At 41.7% G+C, this 27031-nt stretch overlaps 1 protein-coding gene across 1 annotated transcript in view; it reads left to right on the forward strand.

The window, feature by feature from the left end:
- CFAP221 (cilia and flagella associated protein 221) overlaps nucleotides 1–27031 on the forward strand; it is a 96013-nt gene that overhangs the window by 44147 nt on the left and 24835 nt on the right. Inside the window, exons 8-17 of the mRNA XM_005876486.2 lie at nucleotides 591–750; nucleotides 2970–3090; nucleotides 3173–3284; nucleotides 3481–3589; nucleotides 8863–8950; nucleotides 12806–12895; nucleotides 14186–14284; nucleotides 16116–16221; nucleotides 17475–17608; nucleotides 19821–19901. Of these exons, the coding sequence (XP_005876548.1) occupies nucleotides 591–750; nucleotides 2970–3090; nucleotides 3173–3284; nucleotides 3481–3589; nucleotides 8863–8950; nucleotides 12806–12895; nucleotides 14186–14284; nucleotides 16116–16221; nucleotides 17475–17608; nucleotides 19821–19901 (1100 nt within the window). The remainder of the gene's footprint in view (nucleotides 1–590; nucleotides 751–2969; nucleotides 3091–3172; nucleotides 3285–3480; nucleotides 3590–8862; nucleotides 8951–12805; nucleotides 12896–14185; nucleotides 14285–16115; nucleotides 16222–17474; nucleotides 17609–19820; nucleotides 19902–27031) is intronic.

Here is a 27031-nt window from a genome sequence, read left to right on the forward strand (position 1 = left end):
AAGTTTTAAAGTGAAGAATCCAATTGCACAACAATATAGGGAGTTTCATTATGTGGACAAAAACGTTCATGTGTGTTCCTAGCTTTTCTTTGTTGCTCACAGCATTCACACTGACATCTGGTAATTAGTTCAAAGACAGGAGTTCTGGGAGTTCAACTGTGATTTACTGATACTGATTGATATGCATGTATTTATGTAACTGACACAATCCAATAATTATTATGTAGTAATCTATATATATGAAAGCCTAAGTGACCATTATAACCAAATGACCAGAATGACCAGTCGCTATGAGGCTCACTGACTACCAGGAGGCAGACGCTCGATGCAGGAGCTGCCCCCTGGGGTCCCGGATTGTGAGAGGGCGCAGGCCAGGCTAAGGGACCCCACCAATGCACGAATCCATGCACCGGGCCTCTAGTTAGTAAATAAAATCAATGTAAACACCAAAAGACAATTCACGTGTTTTTATTGAAAAGACTATATAAAGAGGATAGAAAACTTGTGCTTATTCTGGGAAGAATGTGTGCACAGGGACTTTGGACTTTGCAGAAGAGAAAGTATCAGTTTTTTCTCATTTCTTCCCTCAGGGATAATCCCAGCTAATGGGAAGGTGAACGTGACTGTCAAGTTTACGCCCTTTCAGTACGGGATGGCACAAGTAAGAATGCAGTTGAGGATTTCCCAGTTCAACTCTCAGCCCTACGAGTGTGTCTTCACCGGAACTTGCTATCCCAACATGGCTTTAAAGTATGGCAGCCGTGGACTGTTTGTGTTTATCCTTAAGCCCTTTTTAAAATCCAGTCTTCCTTCCATTCTGTTTTCCTTCCTTCTAACAGAATGCCATCAAAAACTTACTTCAAATGCACTTTAAAGTATAATGGTAATGCATAGAATGTCTCTATGCTGTAGCAGCCGTTGCTTCTGCCAAGAGGGGAAGCACTGACTGAGATAAAGAGGTTTGGGGGGGATATATTCTCTCACTGATGATTACCGGTGTGCTGGTTGAATTTTTGACCAGGTGTATATGTTACTGTTCACTCAAGAAATTAACCCATAAGGCCAGAACAACATAACTCTTCAAAGTTTCAATATACTATTATAACTTATTGAGTGTCTCTCTGGGCAGTATCCACTGCTACTCCCATGGGAAACCCTGAATACACCCGCAACAGAGGAGCCGAAATAAGTCCCGTCTCACAGTGACTTCTACGTAAGGCAGAAAGGGAAATGTGCCACACGGGAGGTGTGTTAAAACACCATCAACATTCAAGTCAGAGGAAAGATGTGAAATGGGGTTAGGTTGTAGATCACTACAAATTTTTTCTGAAGTTCTACTTTCATTTGAATGTGAGCTCGTATTTTTATATCCCAATGTATCTAGTTAATATTATGTTTTATCCTAGTATGCATGATTTTATCAAAGTTAAAAGGAAAATTTGCCACAGTATAAATACTAATTTTGGAAAATCCTTATAAATATTTCAAAAATGATAAAGAAATAGCTTGATATTCCTCTTCTTGTCACACATAGATATACATTACCTATTTACATCATAAGGCATATTAAAAGTGTAACTTCATGATTTATTATGTATTTATATCATGATTTTCTTCCTAAAGACATCACTTGAGTAGGATTTTTACTTACATATCTTTCCACAGACAGGTTCTTAACTACACAAGAGCATTGTATGGAAATGCTGATATACACTATTTCTAAACTGTCATTTTTGGTTTCCCAACTAGTTTAATATCTTATTTTGCACACTCAACGTTTTCAAGGACTATGTTTCAATACCTTCATCTCTCCCCACATGGCACATAAAATATAAATTTCACCATGAAGGAGAAAATTATCCTGCATCCATGTTCTCTGAAAGTTTCATAGGTTGCTTTTTGTTTCACTATTGGGTGTGTGAGGGACTTACTCGTGCCCTAAATTTGGCATGGCCAAATGTAACTCTCTATCACTATCTTAGATCCCTTCATTTATTTTTTTGTCAACACTAGCAATTAGATTTCTTGAGGAGACTGTTTTTTAACACCCTCATTTGTTATTGTTGTTGTTCCCCTATATTTACAGCAGAAGTGATGTCAAGGCTCTATAGAGATGTGGAGGCTGAGCCACAGCTCACTCCCTAACCAAGCGCCTCATCTCTGCACATCACAGCATGTCCGTCAGTGTGTGTGTCACCAGCGACAGGTGCTCCCATGCCATGGGCCTTGCGGGATACCCTTACTTGGGCGCCCATGCTGTGCACTGGGCCTGTTCAATAGGTGCTCAGCAAATGCACATTGACAGTCAGAATGAATGAATGTTAGCATAGTCTTAACTTCTATCTGTAATACCCAGGAAATCTGTAATCCTATAAAACAGGTGTTCAGGTATTCTTGCTTAAAGAAATGCTCCATAGGTAGCACTTAGGAATGTAACATAGTCCTACTACATCTCTTTAGATATAACTCGAATAGTTTCCATGGTCATGTTAGCAGCACTATATCTACATATGTCCAAAGCCAGTTTGCACTTGCAGAAAAGATCTCAAACATTTGAATCACCTTTTGAAAGATCTTATTACAAACAGTGGTCATAATCATTCTTTTACTGTGAAGATAAATCAATGTAAGATTTTTTAATGTAGTAAATTTAGCTAATGAAAACCAATAGCCTAAAAATAAATTATGCTAGACCATGAGAGCAATTTTCAGCATATCATGTTTTCCACTTGTTTTGTTCTTTGTGAATGTAAGTAACAACAGCCATTGGTAAACTATTTTGATGAAAATGGTTATCCTTTGGTAAACTGACATTGAATTTATTTTAGTAGACCAATGTTTTAGCACACCAAATTGACCTTCAATTACTAACTAATGGACCATAAGTCATGGTATTATTAGAAGGAAGATAGAAATGGGAATCTTGAGTTGTTTGATTATATACTAATTTAATATGTTTTAAACTATAGATTAGAAGAATTTGAAAGATTAAATATTCTTTCTAAGAAAGTAGACATTCCTGCAGAGAAGTCAATGACAGGGATAAATTTTCACCGACTGCCAGCAAAGTTAAAACCTCCAAAGGTTAAGGTAAGTGGGCATCATGTTAACCATAATGGGAGGAGTGAGAGAGAAGCAAAATAATGACGTTTTCTTCCTGATTTGGTCCCAGGAAATTGAATATCAGAACTTGAGATTTCCAGTAGATTTATCAAATCCATTTGCTGTGGCAACTGTTTTAAACCAAGAACCAGGAAAATTGAAAATTAAAGAATTAAGAGAAGGTAACCAGCTGGTCCACCATAAAGCAGCACCTGGGCAGAATAGGAACGAATTATTGCCTGTGGCATTTACTATTCATGAGCAATAACAACAAAACCCAATTAGGTCGCTGAGTTTTATATTTAGAAATGTGTTTTTCTCTCAGCAAATGATAATGATTTGATTACCGGTATAATCATTGTCTGCTTCTGTCCTCAGTTTTGGACCAAGGCCATGAGATTTCAAAAACAAGACAGATGAAGGAAGCACTTTTTGAACAGAAAGTCAGACAGGACACTTGCGAAGAGAATGAAAATCACCTTAGATGGTAAATATTGAGCAATTATTTGTATCAAGTGACAGTACTTTGTTTTGAGTAATGGCTTTTTTATATGAGACAATGAAATGTCATAACTCTTGAAAATTTTTGTTATTCTTTTCCTCCACTGGACCCTCTATTTCAGAGCAAAGTTACTTTTGGGAATAAATCAGTGTGACCAATCTATGCCCTTTCCTACGTGTGGCCAGCCAGTAACAGAACCAGCGTGCACATGGAGAAGAGGGACACTCCTTGCTGCCGGCTGTGCCCCGGCCGCCCCCAGTCTCACCACACCAGGAGCCCCATGGGTCTGCTGGGAGCCCAGCGTACAGGCTGGGGGAGGCTGCTGGTAGAGGTTTTAAAACTCAGATGCGAGACTGCTGCCTGTGCTCCTGCAATCAAAATGGAGCCCTTTTCATAATTTCTTACCAGGTCGCACCAGGCATTTCCATGTGTTCAGATTCAGCTAAAACAAACTTCAGAAACTCTTACATTAAGCTAAGAATAAAGACTTCAGTAAAGGGTCTTTTAGAGGCCATCTTGTCCATTCCCCTGCCTAAGCGCTCCTCACCCAGCCACCCTGCTTGCATGGGAGGGGGAGTGCCCTTTGTTCTCATGGAAATACCTTCTACTTCAGCATATGTCTGTATTCAGGTGTGACCTCAGCTAAATAGGAAGTATGCCAAGTAACTGAAGAGCTGTTTTAATAATTTTTTATTACAGTTGGCATACAATATTATATTAGTTTCGTCTGTATTCAGGGTGTGACCTCAGCTAACTAGGAAGTATGCCAAGTAACTGAAGAGCAGTTTTAATAATTTTTTATTACAGTTGACATACAATATTATATTAGTTTCAGGTGTTCAACCCAGTGATTAGACATTATATAACTTACTAAGTGATCCTCTCAATGAATCTAGTACCCATCTGTTACCATACATAGTTATTACAATATCATTGACTGTATTCCCTACCTTGTACTTTACATCCCCATGACTTTTCTGTAACTACCAATTTGTTCTTCTTAATCCCTTCACCTTTTTCACCCAAACTCCCACCCCTCTGGCAACCGACAAAATGTTCTTTACAAGTCTGTTTCTGTTCTGCTTGTTTCTTTATTTTGTTTTTTAGATTTAATTATTGTTAGATATGTATTTATTGCCATTTTATTATTCATATTTTTAATGTTTTTCCCCTTCTTCTTAAATAAATCTCTTTAACATTTCTGGTAATACTGGTTAAGTGGTGATGAACTCCTTTAAATTTTTCTTGTCTGGGAAGCTCTTTATATGTCCTTTGATTCTAAGTGATAGCTTTTCTGGGTAGAGTAATCTTGCTTGTAGGTCTTTGCTTTTCATCACTTTGAATATTTCTTGCCAATCTATTCTGATCTACAAAGTTTCTGTTGAGGAATCTTGCTGATGAACAACTATCAAATGAGAGCTCCTTTGTAGGTAACTCTTTATCTTGCTGTTTTTAAGCTTCTCACCTTATCTTTAATTTTTGGCATTTTAATTATGATGTGTCTTGGTGCAGGTCTCTTTGGGTTTATCTTGTTTGGGACTCTCTGTATTTCCTATTGTATATATGTCTATTGCCTTCAATAGGTTAGGAAAGTTTTCCATCATTATTTTTTCCTCCTGTCTCTCTTCTCCTCTGCCACCCCCATGATGCAAATGTTGGTTCACTTGAAGTTGTCACAGAGGCTCCTAATACTACCCTCACTTTTTTGGACACTTTTTTCTTTTTTCTGTTCTGATTGGGTATTTTCTATTTCCTTGTCTTCCAAATCTCTGATTTGATCTTTGGCTTCATCTACTCTACTGTTGATTCCCTGTAATGTATTCTTCATTTCAATTAGTGCATTCTTCATTTCTGACTAGTTCTTTTTATGTTTTCTAGCTCTGTTTTTGTTTCCTACCTCTTTGTTAAAGTTCTCAGTAGTTCATTTATTCTTCCCCTAAGTTCATTGAGCTTCCTTATAACCAGTGTTTTGAACTCTGCATCTAGTAGATTACTTGTCTCCATTTTGGTTAGCTCTTTTTATGGAACTTTATTCTGTTCTTTCACTTGGGACATTTTTCTTTATCTCCTCATTGTGGCTGCCTCCCTGTGTTTGTTTCTATGTTATGTAGATCTCCCGGGCTTCGTACATAGGCCTTGTGTCATAGGTGTCCTGTAAGGCCCAATTACACAGCCTTTCCAATCATCCAAGCTTGGCATTCCAGGTTGGTCCCCATGTGGGCTGTGTAAACCCTCCTGTTGTAGTTGAGCCTTGATTGCTGTTGGCACCTCAATGGGAGGGATCTACCACAGGCTGACCAGCTGTATGTACTGTCTGCAAACACTGTGGAGGGTCAACTGTTCAAGGGTTGACCCCACAGAGCAGGACTTTTCAGCAGGGCTCTGGTGCCTGCTGAGTGTATCCCTTGATGTAGATGGTTGGGTGGAGCTTTGATGTGGTCCAAGGCTGGTGCCCACCTACCAGCTCAGTGGGGAGGGACTCAGAAAAGGAACAATGGCCTCTGCCAACACTTCTATCTGGAGAAAGCTGACCCTCCAGCTCTTGCCCTGATGCCAAACAATTCAGTTCCTCCCCATATGTCCCTGGTGCCCTTCCAGCAGCTCTCCCAGTGCTGGAGCTCAGAGAGAGTGAGTCTAAGGAAGTCTGCGGATGAGTCTTTTAAGAGGAACACCTGCGACTCCCGCTGCCCTTCATCTCACTCAGGCATAATCCCCATTGGTTTTTACAGCCAGAAGTTATGGGGACTTCTTTTCCTGCCACTGGAATCCTGGGCTGGCAGGCCTGGTGTGGGTCTGGGACCCCTCACTCCTCAGGGGGGACCTCTGCAGCCTAGATATCCCTCCCAATTTGTATTGCCACATGTAGGAGTGGGACCAGCCCATTCCATCAGTTTCAATGTGGCTTCTTCTTTGTATCCTTAGTTGTAGGACTTCTGTTTAGCTAGAATTCAGGCAGTTCTGAATGATGGTTGTTCTATAGGTTAATTTTTATTTTGATGATGTTGTGGGAGGATTCGCATGCCAAATTTACCTAATCACCATTTTCAAAGAGCATTTTTAAAAATATTAATTCCCTATTATAAAAATGAACACATTGTCATGGTAGAAAACTTGAAAAATATTATTTTTAAAGTATTGGGAGGGGAAAATAATCACTATATTTTACCACTCTACATATTCTTTTCAAATAATAAAAAAAATAAAAAATAATCAGTATGATGCAATGGCCATGTCCTTCCTTCTATGTTTGAAATCACATCCTAAATTCAGTTTCTCCCAACTTTTTTTGTTGAAAGATTTTAAACCTGCCAGTAACACCCGTATACAGTTGATGGAGGTTCCCCAGTTGTTAACATTATGCCACATATACTTCCCCTTACTTTCTACACACACACACACACACACACACACCCTTTTTCTGAACCATTTGAAAGTAAATTGCAGGCATCATGAAGCTTCACTCCTAAAGACTTCAGCATATAGTTCCTGAAAACAAAGACATTCTCCAACATTACCATAATCACTTCTGGGAAATTTAACATTATTACAATAATATTGTAATAATCAGCCCATACACAACATTACCCAGTTGTCCCATTAATGTCCTTTATACCTGGGTTTTTGTTTTTGGAGAGGAGGAATCCAGGGTCCAATCAAAGCCCATACAATTTGTATTTAGTTTTCATTTTTCTTTAGTCTCCTTTAATCTAAAACAGTTCTCCAGAAACACCCTTCCATTCTTTTTTAAAAATATATATATATTTTTTTATTGATTTCAGAGAAGAAGAAGAGAGAGAGAGAGAAACATCAATGATGAGAGAGAATCATTGATCAGCTGCCTCTAGCATGCCCTTCACTGGGATTGAGCCCGCAACCCGGGCATTTGCCTTGACCAGGAATTGAGCTGTGACCTCCTGGTTCAATCACTGAGCCACACCAGCTAGACCCCTTCCATTTGTAAAACCATAGCTACTACTTATTTTTAACATGTACCAGGTTTCATGATAAATACATTACATACCAGATATTTTTAAACTGTGATAAAATGCATAGAACATAAAATTCACCATTTTAATAATTTTAAAGTGTGCAATGCAGAGGTTTTAGGTATATTCACAATATTGTGTGACTATCACCATTAATTAGCTCCAGAACATTTGCATCACTCCAAAAAGAAACCCTATACCCATTAAGCAGTCATTCTCATTCCCTTCTCCCCTAGGCCCTGGCAACCACTATAGATTTGCCTATTCTGGACATTTCATACAAATGGTATCATATAATACGTGGCCTTTTGCAGCTGGCTTCTTTCATTTGACATGTTTTCAAGGTTCATCTATGTCATAGCATCTATCAGGACTTCATTCCTTTTTATGGCTGAATAATATTGCATAATATGGACAGACTGCATTTTGTTTATCCATTCATCAGTAGATATTTGGGTGGTTTCCATTTTTTGGTGATTGTGAATAATGCTGCTATGAACATTTATATACAAGTTTTTGTATGAACATATCTTCAGTTCTCATGGGCAGAGAGCAAGGAGTGGAATTGCTTGGTCATGTGGTAATTCTATGTTTAACATTTTGCGAAGCTGCCAAGTTTTCCAGCATGGCCAACCATTTGATATTCCCATCAGAAATGTTTATGCATTCCAATTTCTCTACATCCTTGACAATACCTGTTATTTTATTATTATTATCATTATCATCATCATCATCATCATCATCGCCATTCTAGTGGGTGTGAAGTGGTACATCATTGTAGTTTGATTTTCATTTCCTTAATGACTAATGATGTTGAACATCAGATTTTTAAAAATATATTCTTACTGATTTTAGAGAGGAGGGGAGAGGAAGAGAGGGATAAAAACATCAATGATGTGAAAGAATCATTGATCGGCTGCCTTCTGCATGCCCCCAACTGGTGATCTAGGCTGCAACCTGAGCATGTGCCCTGACCAGAATCAAAACGTGACCTCTTGGTTCATAGGTCAATGCTCAACCACTGAGCCATGCCAGCTGGGCAAACATCAGATTTTTGTATTCATAAATATTTCAGCATGTGTCACTAGAAGATAAGCTTAATTTTATCTTCTAGAGCACATTATTCATCTTAATTATGTTGCTTAAGTCTACAACTTTTCTTCCCCATGATGTCTCCTCCAATACCTCAGCATCCCTTTTCTGTCGTAGAGTATAGCTAAGAGACTCCATTCTGATGGGTTCTGGAAGTTGTGTGTGTTTTTTTCTTTCCAGGCAGGTGCACCTTGGTAAAGAACATATGGCTTTTAAATTTATAAAAGACCTTGCTGATGAGCAGCAAAAAATAAACGAGAAATACAAGGTCAGAATTACTTCTAATTGTATATCATGTAGTTCACTAACTATTTTGAATTCCTGCTATAGGCAAGATGCCATATCAGGGGAAAGAAAACTTAATGTTAAGTTGGGAGGGGAGGAGGCTGATGACAAGTTAATTGTTACCTGTAAATCAAGGCTGGCTGTAAGTGTCACAAGAGACCTATACTAAGTATTAGGGGGATGCAGAAGCCAGAGTGGAGAGAGAACTCATCTAATTGGAAAGTTTTCTTTAAGACTGATATAATTTTGAAATATTGTAAAGAGGACAAAGGCATTCAATTGAGAGTGATGGAATGCTTCAAGTTTGGGCTGGAATTCTGGGTGTGAATTGCACCCAGATCTGCAGAGCATGAAGGCAAGAGAGGCCCAAAATCAGTAACTAGGAGCCAGACCAGATCCAGATTCAAATGAAAGTTCCAAGTCAGAGTCATTCAAAGAGGTTGAGCAGAAAGGGGAAGACTGGTTAGGGGAGAAGGCCACATCTGACTCACCCAGTCAGCACTGCAGGTTCAGGGAAGAGAGAGTAATGAGGGGAACTGTGGGACTGTGCAACACCCCTGGGATCCCTGTGGCATAGGCATTGTTATGTGCAGGGAAGGTCCAGAGAACAGCAAGGACAGGTCCATACTGGCTGAAGCACAGGGCACACAGGGACCAGAGGTGATAGGACTTAGCTAGGGCTCCATGTCGCAGGGGCTCGGACTTGATTGATAGGACTCATGGGATCATCACTTATTGCATTAGTCAGCTAGTGCTGCTGTAGCAAAATACAACAGACTATGTAGCTTAAACAACAGGAATTTATGTTCTCACAGTTCTGGAGGCTGGAAGACCAAGATTAAAGTGTTGGCAGGATTTGTTCGTCCTGAGGTCTCTCTCCTTGGCTTGTAGATGGCCATCTTTTCCCTAGGTCTTCACGTGGTTTTCCTTCTGTGTCCAAATTTCCTCCTACCCTAATGACCCCATTTTAACTTGATTACCTCCTTAAGTAACATATCTCCTGACTAGGAGTTAGGATTTGAACATATGAATTTTGGAGAGACACAGTTCATCCATAATACCCTGGTACATGTATTTAAGCTTGGGAGTCTGTGTTTCCCACACTCAGGGTTACACATAATGGCAGTACTGGGTAGGAGGGATTGGGAAAATCATGTATCTTGTCATATGTGAATATATTTCTCATATAGAATATATCTTCTTTCTAGACTTGAAGTACAAATCAGATATTTGAATAAATTTGTTCCTTTTTTATGTTTAAAGGATGTTAAATCATTACATTTGTAAATCTTAGCATTAAGGAAAGGCACATATTAGATTGGCATTTAAATTTAGTTTGGTATGTTATTCAGATCCTTTGCACATGATTTTAAGAACAAAATATCAAGTGTTTTCTGTGAACCCCACAATGGAATATTTTCTAACCGTTTTAAAGATGAAGGTGACACAGACGTGCCACAGCCAGGTCAATGTGAGAGGTAAGGCTGTAATCGCCAGCATTTGGTTGACAGACAAACTCAACTGTTTATTCACTTGGCCAGTGCATTGGGTGAATGCCCACTGTCTGTAAGATTCTGTGCTAGTGAATAAGTGATGGTCAGTTCAAGAAGGTCAGTCCGGAAGTGGCACAGAACCATTAAGAGATGATACAAAATGTGCTGAGTGCAGTGATAGAGCTAGAACCTATAGATAAATTGGAAATGAAGGGTAAGGTTCATAGGTTCCCAGCTTGGGTGCATGTGTGTTAAATGAGATCTCAACTATGGAAGAAAAGCTGGTTTAGTGGCAGATGAAAAGTTTAATTTGGGCTGTTACATCTGGGGTGACTGGAGGGCATCCAGGTGGTAGCTGGAGGAACAAATCTGAGCTGGCGACAGAGACTTGGGAGTGACCAGCATAGAGTAGAGATTGGCACCAGAATAAGTGTGGTGACCTGTGGAAAGTAAATATCTTGAGAAAGATGGTAGCGCAAGGCAGGAGAGAGCAGCGGATGACTAAGGAGATAGAGCAGAAATGGTTGGGAGGCCAGGGGACCTGGAGAACCCAGAGAAAGCAGACGTGGAGGGATCAGTCAAGTGCAAAGAGGATTCCAGGATCATAAGGCCTGAAGAGTGCACATTGGATGTGGCCATTTGGAAGTCCTTGTGTGCCTCGAGTGATAGCAACTCCAGTAGACTTGAGGAGGGAAAAGCCACATTGGACTTCTCAGGAACGGGTAGAAGTGCGTAGTTTCTTGAGAAGTTGAGATGAGCAGGGGCGAAGAGTGATGGAGCCATTACAGAGGAAAAGGCTGAAGAAGCTTGGGAAGAGGCCATGGTCAGACAGAAAGATTGTCTTTGAACAGGAGGAAGGACTGGAGAAGGCCGAGTAAGGAAGGCTGCAGTCTAGCCGGGCTTGCATGCAGAGGGGGGGCTGTTGAGGAGAGCTGGTGGTCTTGTCTTCCCGATGACGCAGGAAGCAGGCCACTGCAGAGACTGTGGGGAGCAGACACTGGAGAGAGGCTTGCAAAAGCTATTGAGGGGAGCAGGAGAGGAGCTGTCGCGTCCTTGCTATCATTCAGCAGGGCAGCAGAAGGAAGAGCAGGCCACCCTGAGAGCCCAGTGTAGTAGGAGAGCAAGTGTTGCGGGGACACCGTTCAGTGTGTCCAGACTTCATCTGGTAGCTGAATCCTGGCTGGTAACCCAGTGGCAGGGAACCCTGGAGGCCCAAGGCATGTGGCACAAAGGGAGCGGGAGAGGGTGGGAGCACGTGGAGGGAGTCAGCATTCTAGCTGGAAGGCACAAACCCGCAAGGATGACGAGCTCATGAGAGATCGATACACTAACTTCAGAAGTGTTCACCATAGTAAGTAGAGTCTTAATCAGGATGTAAGGAATCGCCCTCCTTTCTTCTAGCTAACAACCTGTTTGCCAATCCCTTCGCTGGCTGCCTGTTTTATTTTACGTTTAGTGATTGTGAGGGTCTGGGTCTCTCCCCATAAACTCTGTGTTTAGAACCTAAGGTCCACAATCTCAAACTCCCTGACTGTGCAAATTAGAGCTGGACTGAATAGGGTGTTGTTGTGGTGATCAGAATAGATTTCTTCCAGTTCAGTCTTTAAAAAATGATTATGAACAGTATACCTAAGGGCCAAACTAGTTTTGGACATTACCTAACGAACAGGTAATAAACAGCACAGACAGGCAAAAACGGTTGCAGCGTGCACGGTGGTGGGCATGGGCAGACACTGGTCCCAGCCCAGTCAGCCTTCCTTGGGGTGACCCAGGGCTCCTGGGGTATAGGAAGGAGAGCTGGGGGGGGGGCGCTGGAGAAGCAGTGAGGAAAGGGGAGCAGGAGGGGAGGAAGGGAAGCAGGTGGGGGTGGGAGGAGCAGGTGGGGGGCCTTAGGCCCGGGAAGGAGCAGACCCCATCAACCTCCGCCACGCAGGAAAGGGGAGGCACGTTTGCCTTTGTTAAAACCTGGTACTTGGATCATCAGCTGAGGAGCTTAAAGCTGGGACATTGCATTTCTTTTCAGAGAAATCTCTGTAGTCCTGTGGTTACATGGTTCCTTAAAATCCTTCCTGTGACTTCTAAATGCCTTGGAAACCATTTCTAGACACTTTCCTCTAGTTACAAAAAGAAGGTATTAGTTTTGTGCTTCTACAAAAACTTCCTATGTGTAAACAGTGAGTATAATTACAATGATAACTTTAACCTAGTTAGGTCACCACCCCTCCCAACGGAACTTCTTGGGTGGATTTGACCAATTGTATAAGGGGGTTCTAGCAGTTTTAAAAAGAAATAAAGTTGTGTGCATTTGTATTCCATTTTAATATTTTTGATGATTAAAAACCCAGCTAGATAGAGGAGATCCTATCTTGGAGGAGGAATTTCAGCGACTGACGACGGAAATTAACCAGAAACGGGTTGTTCACAATCTGGAAGAAGTGAGTAGCTTTCCTTTATTTTGAATCTAACTATTGGCAGCTCTTTAAATGCTCACTTTTAAAAAGCTAGACAATGTTAAATAAATCCTCTTAGCAAGAGATCCTTAATAACCTTTAATATGCTTATGTTTTCAGAGTGTTTTTACTACATATTCACAGTAAAACATCACAATTCACATACTTTGGCTTCTCCTTCCCACCCCTCACCTTCTCCTTCTGTTCTCCTTTGGCATTTCCATCCCCTCTGCTCTCCATGCCGCTGTCGGAAGGGCCTCAGGTGGGTCTCTGGGCCTCTCTTCATTGGCCCTCCCCTTGGTGGGAAGGGTACAGACAGGAAGCCAGAAGCCAGACTTCAGGTCCCAGCTCTACCACAGATTTGGGACCTTGGAAAAGCCATCTGGGCCTTGATGCCTTAGTTTCTTCAAATGTCCAGTGGGAACAGTAGCCCCTCCACCTGAGTATTCACTGTCAGGTGATAGTTCCTGATTAAACCCCAATTTTTAATTTTAATGGAAAGATTTTCCTAATCTCCCCACCTTCATCATCCTCACTTTCTTTTCCTGGGTTTGCCACATCTGAATTATTTCAACCTCTTTTCTTCTCCCCCACATTTAATCTGGCCACCAAGTCTCTCCAATGGCTCTTCCACAAGGTCATACCCAAGCCCAACCTTCAGATCTCACCCAACTAATCCAGCAGACTGTCTGTTCATATATCTGTCCCTCTGCCCTCTCCTCTCCAGCCCGCTGCATGTGCAATGTGAGACATTCATTTCTGATATATTTTTCTCATATTATTTCCCTGTTCAAGAATCTACAGTGCCTGAGGCTCTGGCTGGCCTCAGTACACCCTCAGGCACCCTGTCCCCCGCATTCACTTACCCAGCACCTCCCACTGTGCCCATGATATGCAGGCCCTGCTGGTGCTGGGGGAAGGCTGAGCATGGCAGTCCTCCACTGGCATCATACCATCTGCTCCTCTGTGTCTGGATACAGTGCCGGCATCCACCACATCTGACTTCATTCTTCTCCCTCAGGGTTGTGTGTGTTTGCTTGAGCTTCCTGAACTAGACTATAAATTTTTTAAAGCCCAAAACTCCCACTTTTAGACCCAACCCAATAGGTATCCCCTATGATGCTGTGTATACTAAAGCGCTTAGTAAATGCTTATTATAAAGCAGAACAAATAAAAAGTAAACTAGTTTGGGGATCAAATGCAAACATGTTTTTTACATGCTTGTATTAGAGTTACATTTTAAATCTGAGATGTGTTTTCATTTTATGTTCACAGAAAAGCAAGAAATTTGAACCTGATTTTGATCCACTTATTAATAACACGTGGGTCAGCAGGTTCAGGGCACAGAGACGGTTTCAGCAAGCAGCACGCAAGGTAAGTCTCAGCACCAGATTGAAATTTTAATTTGCTTAGTCATCAGCACAAGGAAATCAAACATTGAGTTCTTTTGTAACTGCTTTATTGAGATATAATTTGCATACCATAAAATTTACTCTTGTAAAGTGTACAATTCAGTAGTTTTTAGTCTATTCACAGAGTTCTACAACTATCACCACTATCTAATTTTAGAATATTTTTATCGCCACAAAAAGGCACCTGGTTCCCATTAGTGGTCACTCTCCATTCCCCCAGCCCTGGAAACCACTAATCTACATTCTGTCTCTGTGGGTTTGCCTCTTCTGGACATTTCATGTAAATGGAATCATACAATGCATGTCCTTTGGCAACTGGCTTCTCTTTAACGTGTTTTCAAGGCTCATCCATGTGGTAACATATATCAGTACTTCATTCCTTTTTATGGATTAACTAGCATTAAATTCGTGCACTGGGGAAAGGGTGGTGGGAGTTAGGTGGAGGTGGGCAAAGGTGGGGGGAAATAGGAACAGAAAGAGACTTTGCTGTGGGCGTTGACACACTGCCGTGTGCAGATGATGTTTTGTTGAGTTGTACACTTGAAACCCGTATGTTTTGTGAACCAATGTCAATGCAATAAATTCAATAAAAAATAAAATAATCTCTTGCACAATTATTATCAAGACTACAAGGTCAGGCTGGATTTTTCTTTGTCTCTTCAACATGTCTCCTTTGGTCCTTGCCCAGGGTCTTTGTACTTGCTGGTTCCTCTGCTCAGAACCTTCTTCCCAGGATCATTGTCTCCTTATCACTCAAGTCTGAGATCAACCCTCACCCCCCTCAGAGTAGCCTTCCCTAATTATTCTTGCATAATGGCCAGACCACTCCCTTCCCAGCTCCCAGTCATGTCTTCATGCATTTACTCTCTCTTATTTTCTTCATGGTGTTGATCTTGTTTAAGTGTTTACTGTCATCCATTCCACCCCCCACGCCCCAGTTTACACACACACTTGGACCATCACCTCTGTGCAGGCTAATATTTGTTTGTTCCCACTGTATCTCCAATGTCTTGCACAGAACTGGCCACAGAGTAGCCACTTCATAATATCTGCTAAACCAGGAGTGGGGCATGTCCAGCCTGCGGGCGGTATAAGGCCCTCGAAATCATTTGGTCTGGCCCTGCCGAAGTATCAGGGGTGAGTTAATTAAATATTTGACCAAAAATAGCAGGCTAATTTTTAAGTTGATAATTTTGTATGGCCTATGGATTGTTACAAATATCCAAATGGCCCTTGGCAGAAAAAAAGGTTCCCCACGTCTGTGTTAAAAGAATTTTCACAGGATGGAAAGGAGTGTTGGTTACGGAATGAATAATCATTCCAATAACTAGGACAGATTTGCGCGCATCCGCTCTGAAGTCAAAGCACAGCAGTGCACAGTGAGCATGGCCCATATTCCACAGCCCCATTTCTACAGAATTGTCCCTTCCGTTTGTCCTTCGACTCTGAAAACAACACAGTGGGAGCATTGCTATTCAGATGCACTGGAAAAAGGGAATGTAGAAATAGTCATGTTTCCACTCTGGAAATATGGGGAAACCGAGTCTTGTAAACTGGGTAAGACAAGGCTAGATGACAGCCTGGTCTCGTTTGTATTCAGGGAAGTCAGCATCACCCTGGTGTTGAATTCCCAGCCTCGGTCTCAGGCAGCAGCTTGCCACTCTCCTGGTGAATTCTGACTTACAGCTGTGGCCTTAGCCCTTAGCTGTGGTTGGGGAACATGAATTAAATCAAATGACGAAATGAGCATGTGTCAACAACTCGTTTGAAACCCTTATTCTTTCTGATTCTAGATCATGGTTCACCGACGGTTACTTAAAATGCTGGACATTATGCGTTTCATGGACAGAGAGACCATATTAAAGAGGCTCAAGCACAGCAGACAGTCGATAGCACAAGGTGAGATACGGCTGGGAAGTCAGCGATGCTTCGACCAGCCGTCCTCACAGCATGAGGTTTCTTTACAATGCAGTTGGCTGCGTAGAAATATGATGTTTTCATAAATCACATGTATGTTTTCTATGGCTGCTAAACAAGTCACCGTAAACGTGTGGCTCAGAACAACGTGTGGAGGTCAGAAATCTAAAACCAGGGATCCACAGGGCTGGGTCCCTGAGGCGCCAGTGGAAAATGTGTTCCTGGCCTTTCCCGGCTTCCAGAGGCCACCGGCACGCTTGGCTCCTGGCCACTTCCTCAAGTCACTGACCTCTTGCCTCTGTCATCACGTCTCCTCTGACTCTGACCCTCTTCTCCCTCTCTTTTATGGATCCTGTGATTACTTTAGGCCAGTGGTTCTCAACCTTCTGGCCCTTTAAATACAGTTCCTCATGTTGTGACCCAACCATAAAATTATTTTCGTTGCTACTTCATAACTGTAATGTTGCTACTGTTATGGATCGTAATGTAAATATCTGATATGCAGGATGGTCTTAGGCGACCCCTGTGAAAGGGTCGTTCGACCGCCAAAGGGGTCGCGACCCACAGGTTGAGAACCGCTACTTTAGGCCCACCCGGATCACCCAGGACAATCTCCCCATCTCAGTCAAGATCCTTAACTTAATCACGCCTGCAAAGTCCCTGTACCACGTAAGGTCACCAGAGACTAGGACAGTCAACACGTACACTTGCTGGCTGGTTGGCTGGGTCTGGTTTTATCTCAACCTAGCATTTACACACAGTGTTTTACTCATATTACCTTTGCTATTTTTAAAAAGTTCCAATCCACAGGTGGGCTGGGGCTGTTGGAGGCCCATCCTCAGTAGCTCTAGGAGCCCAACAGCCACATCACCATCTCCTTCCAGAAAACGTATTTCCAATCTGTGGCTCAGGTGCAGACCCACAGGCGGGCCTGGTCTCTCCAGCCCTCCTCCCTCCTGAGCCCAAGCCCCTGGACCTGGCTCAGGCTGCCCTGTCCTCCCCCAAAATAAAGTGAAAATAAAATAACATTTTTTATACATTGGAGCGGGGTGGAGGTAAAGGACAAAGGAGACACTAAAAATGGGAATAAATACATGCACACATAGATACTGTGATTGGAATGGCATGTAGCAGGTACCACATGGTGTGTGACAAATAAGCAACTGAAGATGGTGGTTTCACATAGAAATACCTTAGGAGTCTCCCCAAAAGTGCTTTTTGTTTTTCCCTCATAGAAAAGACTCCCTCCAAATACCATCTGCTGCGGCTCAGTCAAGACAATCACTCCGGCTGGGGCTTTGTGTCACCCAAGCAAGTGCTGCCCTTCGCCTTCCCATCCCACAGTCCTCCCCAGGGCTTCGATGAGCTGGTGGGTGCTACTGGGCTGGGGCGGGGCCGGGCTTGGTCAGGTGGTTGTTCCGCAGACACCAAGGCAGGCCCTATCGCTGTCTCAGTCCCTTTGCCTCCTCTGAGAGGCTCCCCCGAGAGACCTGTGCCCAGGGTCTGTGGCCAATGGGAAGACAGGGGTCATGTACCGCCACCGCCTGGCATCTGACACACCTGTGCAGAGCTTCTGAGAGCCGGGGCTGGCCCTTTCCAGCCTGGGGCCCAGCAAGAGCACTGAGCGGAGCTTGACAGCCCAGGCTCAGGCCTGAGAGCAGATGGGCAGACGGAGAGACCCAGAGGACCTGGCCTGGCCTGGGAGGCAGGGCCTGCTCAGCTGAGCCCTTCTGCGGTGTGAGCAATGGAGAGGCCAGAAGGACGGCCCAGAATCCCACAGTCTAATCCATCAGGCTCACAAGTCCCCCTTCTTTCCTCCCTCCCCCCTCCTCCCTGTCCCTCCTTTTCTCTCTCTCTCTCTCTCTCTCTCTCTCTCTCTTTCTCTCTCTCCTCCGGGCAAGAGGTGTGGTATTTCATCCCTCTTGCCCAATGGGCACAATGATGCATTACAATAAAAATACAGCCCTGCATTGCATCCACCATGAGTGAGGCAGCGTCCTAAGGGCTTCAGTTGTATCAACTCTTTAATCTTCAACAAATCTATGTGCTGCATATCATCTTACAGATGAGAAGGAAACTGAGACACAGGGACATCGCCAGAAATAAAATGTTGCCCCTGTTCACATAGTTGGCGAAAGAAAGTGTGTTTAAGTTGATATTGAAAGTGCATATGCTAAAAAAAAAAAATCAGTTTCAAAGACTAAACTTGCCATTCACATCCTATAATGTGTGTTAAGCATTGCAGGACTGACTTTAGAAATTCCATGTATTTTCTGCATTAGAAAGTAAATGACTTAAAAGATTAGAATATTTTGTTCCTAGGAGAAAAAAAAATCTGATTTTCCAGCGAGAACAGATACCTGACACCTAACCATTGATGGCAGAGATCGCCACTGCGCTCATTCCTTTTGAGCAGCTCAAAGCGTAGGCATTTCATTCGCTGCTTTAATTAGTTCTAAAAAGGCTTCTCTGCTGCTCAGAGCTGATGAAAAGCAGACTGCTCAGCATTCCTGCCTTTAAAGAGTTCTCAAATTCATTTCACGAATACTCTATTTTATCAATTTTAAAATAACTTTTAAAATGTATTTAGCATCTTTGCCCAGCCAACGTGGCTCAGTCATTGAGCATCAACGTAGGAACCAGGAGGTCACGGTTCAATTCCCGGTCAGGGCGCAAGCCCGGGTAGTGGGCTCAATCCCCAGTGTGGTAGGATGTGTAGGAGGCAGCCGATCAATGATTCTCTCTCATCAGTGATGTTTCTCTCTCTCTCTCTCTCTCTCCCCCCCCTTTCTTCTCAAAAATAACTAAAAATATATTTTTAAAAATATTTAGCATCTTTGAAATTAGGAAGTGTCTTATAATTGATGGCATAATCACATGCATTACACTAATTTAATTATGGTGTCTTAGATCAGGTGAAATACCGTGTTTATTGAGTGCCATAATGCAGCAGGCACTGTTTCAGATTCTCTGGGTGTCTGAGGCAGCTTGGCCTGCAGGAAGTTGATTGGTAGTGCTTTAGGGATTAGCAGCTGTGGGAGGGTGGTGGGAGCGGGAGCGGGAGTGGACAGAGAGAGAAGCAGTACTGCAGACCTTCTTGACAAAGGCCTCAGCTGAATTCATGAGGAGCTCTGATGCTGAGATAGGGTGAGAGGACCCAGCATTAGACCTGTCATTGGAGGTGGGCTGCCCTCTGAGGGGCACGTGGCCTTCACTGGGCCAGCGCCTGCAGCCAGGGCACCTCCTGAAGAGGGCTGACCCCAGAGAGTTGTTTGTATGAACTGGACTCCTAGCAACTGGGGGACTGAAACCTTTGAGCCTAAAGGTGATTCTGGGTGGCACCTTGCAGCATCCACGACAGTAGAAAATGAAAATGAAGAATCACTTCTACTAAGAGACAAGGAGGGGAGGTTGGCCACCGCCACCTCCAGGCCCCACACGTGCAGTAGCGACTGTGGTCGCGGGAAGGGATGCTTTAAGAGTAGAGCTGATCACTTAATGTTCAGAGTGTCAGGGCCAGCAGCACAGCCACCGTTGCTCAGTGTGGTTATGTGTCAATTCCTTGCATTTTCCCCTTTCAGGCTCCTGACGGCCTTGGACCTGTCCCAATTAAACCTTCAGACATTCAAGTCAAGCACCATCATTCCTTCTTCAACCTGCAGGTCAGACCAATTACATAGTATCGTTAATTAGGCTTCTTATGAAGTGAACGAAACATTTGAATTGCATTATTTTAATAGCTTGTTTTACTATGGACTGTACTGTGTCACATACTGTGTGTACTTTCCTGCTGTCATTCTATGGTATGTGTGAGGCTAACAGATTGTTTTCCTGATGTGGCTTATGGGATCCAGGATCCTTCCTTATTCTGTGGAAATACCATCTATGATGCACACATGAAGGCACACAGATTAGAAACTTTAAGAAAAAGCACAAGATGAGGTGAACAAAGTTAATCAGTCCTCCTTGAGTATATATGACCACTTCTGCTTTTGAAAATATAAATGTTTTTATTTTTTCAACTATAAAGAATTATAAAGATAATTCTTTATTGTTGAAAGTATTACATATTCCCCTTTTTTCCCCCATTGACCCCATCCAGCCCGCCATCACCCCCCAACCCAGGCCCTCACTGCCCCACTGTCTGTGCCCATAGGCCATGCATATATTCATATAAGGTCCTTAGTTGATTTCCTCGCACCCACTCACCCTCCCTCGCCTTCCCTCTAAGGTTCCCCACTTCCATGTTTCTGTGTCTTTGGATCCACTCCATTCATCAGTTTATTTTGTTACTTAGATTCCACAGGTGAGTGTGATCATATGATACTTATCTTTCTCTGACTGACTTATTTCACTTAGCATGATATCCTCCAGGTCCCTTTATTATGATTCAAAGGGTAAGAGATTCTTTTTTTTTTTACTGCTGCATAGTATTCCGTTGTATAAATGTACCACAGTTTTTTTATCCACTCATCTACTGATGGGCACTTGGGCTGTTTCCAGTTCTTAGCTATTGTAAATTGTGCTGCTATGAACATAGGGATGCATATATCCTTTCTGATTGGTGTTTCTGATTTCTTGGGATATATTTCTAGAAGTGGAATTATTGGGTCAAACAGAAATTCCATCTTTAATTTTTTTGAGGAAACGCCATACTGTTTTCCACAGTGGCTGCACCAGTCTGCATTCCCACCAGCAGTACAAGAGGGTTCCTTTTTCTCCGCATCCTCGCCAGCACTTATTTGTTGATGATAGCCATTCTGACAGGTGTGAGATGGTACCTCATTATTGTTTTGATTTACATCTCTCGGATGATTAGTGACTTTGAGCATGTTTTCATATGTCTCTTGGCCTTCTGTATGTCTCTTTCAAAAAGTGTCTATTTAGGTCCTTTGCCCATTTTTTGATTGGATTGTTTATCTTCCTTTTGTTAAGTTGTATGAGTTCCCTATAAATTTTGGAGATTAAACCCTTATCAGAGATAACATTGGCAAATATGTTCTGCCATGCAGTGGGCTCTCTTATTGTTTTGTTGATGGGGGTTTTTTTTTTGTTTTTTTGTTTTTGCTGTGCAGAAGCTTTTTATTTTGATATTAGTCCCATTTGTTTATTTTCTCCTTAGTTTCCATTGCCTAGGAGCTATATCGTTAAAGATATTGCTACGACAAATATCTGCTATTTTGCTGCCGATGGCTTCTTCTAAGATTTTTATGGTTTCCTGCCTTGTACGACCACTTTTGAGAAGTGTCTATTTAGGTCCTTTGCCCATTTTTTAATTGGATTGTTTGTCTTCCTTTTGTTAAGTTGTATGAGTTCCTCATATATTTTAGATATTAACCCTTTATCAGATTTATCTTTGCCAAATATGTTCTCCTATACAGTGGGGTCCCTTTTTGTTTTGTTGATGGTTCCTTTTGCTGTATAGAAGCTTTTTATTTTGATGTAGTTCCATTTATTTATTTTCTCCTTAAGTTTCCTTTGCCCTATGAGATGTATCCATAAACATATTGCTATGAGAGATGTCTGAGATTTTGCTGCCTATGGTTTCCTCTAGGATTTTTATGGTTTCCTGACTTACATTTAATTCTTTTAATCCATTTTGAGTTTATTCTTGTGTATGGTGTAAGTTGGAGGTCTATTTTCATTTTCTTGCATGTACCTGTCCAATTTTCTCAACACCATTTATTGAAGAGAATTTCTTGACTCCATTGTATGTTCTTGACTCCATAATTCTTTATTGTTGAAAGTATTACATATTCCCCTTTTTTCCCCCATTGACCCCATCCAGCCCGCCATCACCCCCCAAATTATTGTGCCAGTACCAGGCTGTTTAGCTTAGGGTGGTTTGTAGTATAAGTTGATATTTAGTATTGTGATTCCTCCAATTTTGTTTTTCTTCCTCAAGATTGCTGCAGCTATTCAGGGTCTTTTTTTATTCCATATACATTTTTGGAATATTTGTTCTAAATCTGTGAAATATGCCGTTGAAATTTTAATAGGGATCGCATTGAATCTATAGATTGCCTTGGGTAGTATGGGCATTTTAATGATGTTGATTTTACCAATCCATGAACACAGTATATTCTTCCACTTGTTTATATCTTCTTCTATCTCTTTTTTCAATATCCTGTAGTTTTCCGAGTACAAGTCTTTTGCCTCCTTGGTTAAGTTTATTACTAAGTATCTTAATATTTTTGTTGCAATGGTAAATGGGATTCTTTGTTTAATTTCTCTTTCTGAGAATTCATTATTGGTGTATAAAAAAGCCATCGATTTTGTGGTGTTGATTTTATATCCTGCTACATTGCCAAATTCATTTATAAAATCTAGTAGTTTCTTGGTGAAGTCTTTAGGGTTATCTATGTCATGTCATCTGTGAATAGTAAGAGTTTTACTTCCTCCTTTCCAATTTGGATGCCTTTTATGTTTTCTTCTTGTCTGATCACTGCAGCTAGAACTTCCAGTACTATGTTGAATAAGAGTGAGGAAAGCAGACATCCCTGTCTTGTTCTTGTTCTTAAGGGAAGTGGTTTTAGTTTGGGGGCATTGGATATGATGTTCACTGTAGGTTTGTCATATATGGTCTTTATTGGGTTGAGATATGCTCCCTCTATTCCCACTTTGCTGAGAGTTTTTATCAAAAATCGCCGTTGGATTTTGACGAATTCTTTTTCTGCATCTATTGATATATCATGTGATTTTTGTCTTTCAATTTGTTTGTGTGATCTATCGCGTTTATTGATTTGTGAATATTGTACCACCCTGCATCCCTTGAATAAAACCCACTTGGTCATGGTGTATGATCCATTTAATATATTTCTGGATCCAATTTGCTAATATTTTGTCCCCACCCCAGGCCCTCACTGCCCCACTGTCTGTGCCCATAGGCCATGCATATATTCATATAAGGTCCTTAGTTGATTTCCTCGCACCCACTCACCCTCCCTCGCCTTCCCTCTAAGGTTCCCCACTTCCATGTTTCTGTGTCTTTGGATCCACTCCATTCATCAGTTTATTTTGTTACTTAGATTCCACAGGTGAGTGTGATCATATGATACTTATCTTTCTCTGACTGACTTAGATAGATGTTAGTTCCTCATTGAATGTTGGGTAAAACTCTCCTGTGAAGCCATCAGGACCAGGACTTTTGTTTGCTAGAAGTTTTTTAATTACTGCTTCTATTTCATGAGTTGCTATTGGCCTATTCAAGTTTTCAGATTCTTCCTGATTCAGTTTTGGGAGTTTGTATGTTTTTTAGGAACTTGTCCATTTCAGCCACATTGGCCAGCTTGTTGGCATATAGTTGTTCATAGTATTTTCTTACAATCCTTTATGTTTCTGTGGTGTCAGTGGTTACTTCTTTGTTTTCATTTCTGATTTTATTTATTTTTGTCCTCTCTCTTTGTTTCTTGATGAGTCTGGTTCATCAATTTTGTTCATTGTTTCAAAGACCAGCTCTTGGTTTTCATTGATTTTTGTATTGTTTTTTTGTCTCTATGTTATTTATTTTTGCTCTAATCTTTATTATTTCCTTTCTTCTACTTATTCTAGGTTTTCTTGTTGTTCTCTTTCAAGTTGTAGGGTTAAATAATTTATTGTTGCTTTTTCTTGTTTTTTGAGGTGGGCCTGTAGTGCTAGGAACTTCCCTCTCAGGACTGCTTTTGCTATGTCCCAGAGATTTTGGGTTGTTGTGTATTCATTTTCATTTGTTTCCAGGAAGTTTTTTATTTCTTTCTTGATCTTGTTGGGAACCCGTTCATTGTTTAATTACATGCTATTTAGCCTCCATGTGTTTGGATGTTTTGGGGTGTTTTTGATTTCTAATTTCATTCCACTGTGATCTGAGAAGATGCTTGATATTATTTCAGTCTTCTTGAACTTGTAGAGACTTGTTTTGTGTCCTAACATGTGGTCTATCTTTGTTAATGATTCATGTGCACTTGAGAAGAACGCATATTCTGCAGCTTTGGAGTGAAATGTTTTATAAATGTCAATTAAATCCATCTGGTCCAGTGTGTCCTTTACAGTCACAGTTTCCTTCTTAAGTTTTTGTCTGGAAGATCTATCCAGTGAAGTCAGCAGGGTGTTAAAGTCCCCTACTATGACTGTATTGTTGTCAATTGTTCCATTAAAGTCCTCTAAAAGATTTTTATACATTTAGGTGCCCCTATACTGCGTGCATATATGTTTACCAGGGTTATATCCTCTTGTTGGATCAATCCCTTTAGTATTATGTAGTAACCTTTATTGTCTCTCTTTTTTTTTGCCTTTATTGTCTCTTGTGATGGCCTTCATTTTGAAGTCTATTTTGTCAGATATGAGTATTGCTACTCCAGTTTTTTTGTTCTTTTCCATTTACATGGAAATGTTTTTTCCATCCCTTCACTCTCATCCTGTGTGGTCTTTTGTTCTGAGGTGGGTCTCTTGTAGATAGTATATAGTTGGGTCATGTTTTTGTATCAGCTACCCTATGCCTTTGATTGGAGCATTTAATCCATTTATATTTAAAGTTATTATTAATAGGTACTTATTTATTGCCATTTTAATTCTGTATGCCTAGTTTTCTCTCTCCATTTCTCCTCATTACAGCAGTCTCTTTAGCATTTGTTGTAATGCTGGCTTGGTGGTCATGTATTCCTTTAGCTTTTTTTTTTTCTGGGAGGCTCTTTATTTGTTCTTTTCCATTTACATGGAAATGTTTTTTCCATCCCTTCACTCTCATCCTGTGTGGTCTTTTGTTCTGAGGTGGGTCTCCTTCTAGACAGCATATATTTGGGTCATGTTTTTGTATCCATTCAGCCACTCTATGTTTTTTTAGAGAGCTCCTTATAGGTAACAGTTTGCTTTTCTCTTGCTGTCTTTAAGCTTCTCTCTTGTCTTTACTTTTTGGGATTTTAATTATGATGTGTCTGTGTGTGGGCCTGTTTGGGTTCTTCTTGTTTGGGGTTCTCTATAACCTCCTGAACTTGTGTGACTTTTTTCTTTATCAAATTAGGGAAGTTTTCTGCTATTATTTCTCCAAACATGTTCTCTATCCCTTTCTGCTTCTTCTAGCATGCCTGCTATTCAAATATTGGTACGTTTCATGTTGTCCCACAGTTCCTTTAAGCTGTCCTCTTGTTTTTTAACTGTTTTTCTCACTTTGGTTCTCTGATTGAGTGATTTTTTTCAACCCTGTCTTCTAATTCACTGACTTGACCCTCACCTTCCTCTAATCTGCTGTGTATTCCTGCCAATGTGTTCTTTATTTGTGCTATGTCATTTTTTATTTCTGTTTTTATAGTTACTATATCATTTCTCATGCTGTTGAGCTTCTTTACCATCCTTATTCTGAACTCTATATCAGATAAATTTCTTATCTCTATTTCATTTAGCTCTCGTTCTTTCATTTATGGGTTGTTTCCTTGTCTCCTCATTTTGGCTGCCTGTTTGGATTTGTGACTATGTATTAGGTAGATCTGCAATGCCTCTCAATCTCTAGTGCAGGACAGTGTCAAACACTTTTTCTGACTAATTAGATCAGGCAAATACTCAAAGCCTCCAGAGACTGCCTCTGTCTACAGCAGTGGTTCTCAACCTTGGCTGCACATTAGAATCACCTGGGAATCTTTTTAAAATCCTAATTTCTGGGCTTCATCCTCCGGAAATTCTGTTTCTTTGTTACTAATGTTTTGGCCCCATCCCATAACAAAGAAACAGAATTTCTGGAGGATGAGGCCCAGAAATCAGGATTTTAAAAAGATTCCCAGGTGATTCTAATGTGCAGCCAAGGTTGAGAACCACTGCTGTAGACAGAGGCAGTCTCTGGAGGCTTTGAGTATTTGCCTGATCTAATTAGTCAGAAAAAGGCAATCATCCACAGGTGTTGCAAGAGTTTTTTTTCAATAGGGTGGGGCAATTGCTTCTGCCTGGAGGGCTAATTGTTATTCTCAGTCTCTTAATGGGCCTCAGCAACTCTGCACTGTGCGGCAAGGTGTTTTCCAATAGGGTGAGTCAACTGTCTTCCCACAGCAAGGCTGCCTGTATAACAAATGTCTGTGTGGGAAAGATGACCTCCGCAGCATGAAGGAATGACAGCACAGGAAACCAGGGTGTCTGCCTTCTGAGCTCTAACCCCAGAGCCCCTGATCCTGCTCACACAGCTCCAGTCCACTCTGCCCTTCCTTTGCTGGAGCACAAGGTGGTTGGCTCCATAGGGAATTCTGTGCATTGGCCCTTTAAGAGGGTGCCTGAATTTCCAGCTGCTTCTCCCTGACAGACAGCAACCCTGCTGCTTTTCACAGCCAGGTATTATGTGGGTACCCTTCTCAGCTCTGGTGCTCCCTGCTAGGGGAGCCCAGGTTGAGGATTAGACCCCAGAGTTCTCAGTGGCAAACCCCTCCCCCCAATCTGAGATATCTTTCTGGGACTTCAGTTGCTGTCTGTGGGAACCCAGCCAGCCTCCACCCCTCCTTCCAGTCTCTATGCAGTCTCCACTTTCAGTCCACAGCTATCAGGGTTCTCTCCAGCAAGTCTTCCATTGATTATTCCGGAAGTTTTTCTGTATTTCAGTTGTAATTCCAGTTTGGTCATAGGAGAATGTCTGTGCAGCATCCACTTATTCCGCCATCATTTTTAATCCTCCCCTGAAAATATAAATATTTTTAATTACTAACCAGTAGTTGAGGTCTTTCTAAGCATGTGGCACTGAAGGGTACTTGTGGGTGGCTCTGTGTGCTGGCACCAGGACTGGCACCAAGTCACTCCAGCACAGTCAAATGAACCATTGCCACAATCTCGTCGCAACAGCATG

This window comes from Myotis brandtii, unplaced genomic scaffold (genome assembly GCF_000412655.1).
Source record: "Myotis brandtii unplaced genomic scaffold, ASM41265v1 scaffold488, whole genome shotgun sequence".
In the NCBI taxonomy this organism is placed as follows: Eukaryota; Metazoa; Chordata; class Mammalia; order Chiroptera; family Vespertilionidae; genus Myotis; species Myotis brandtii.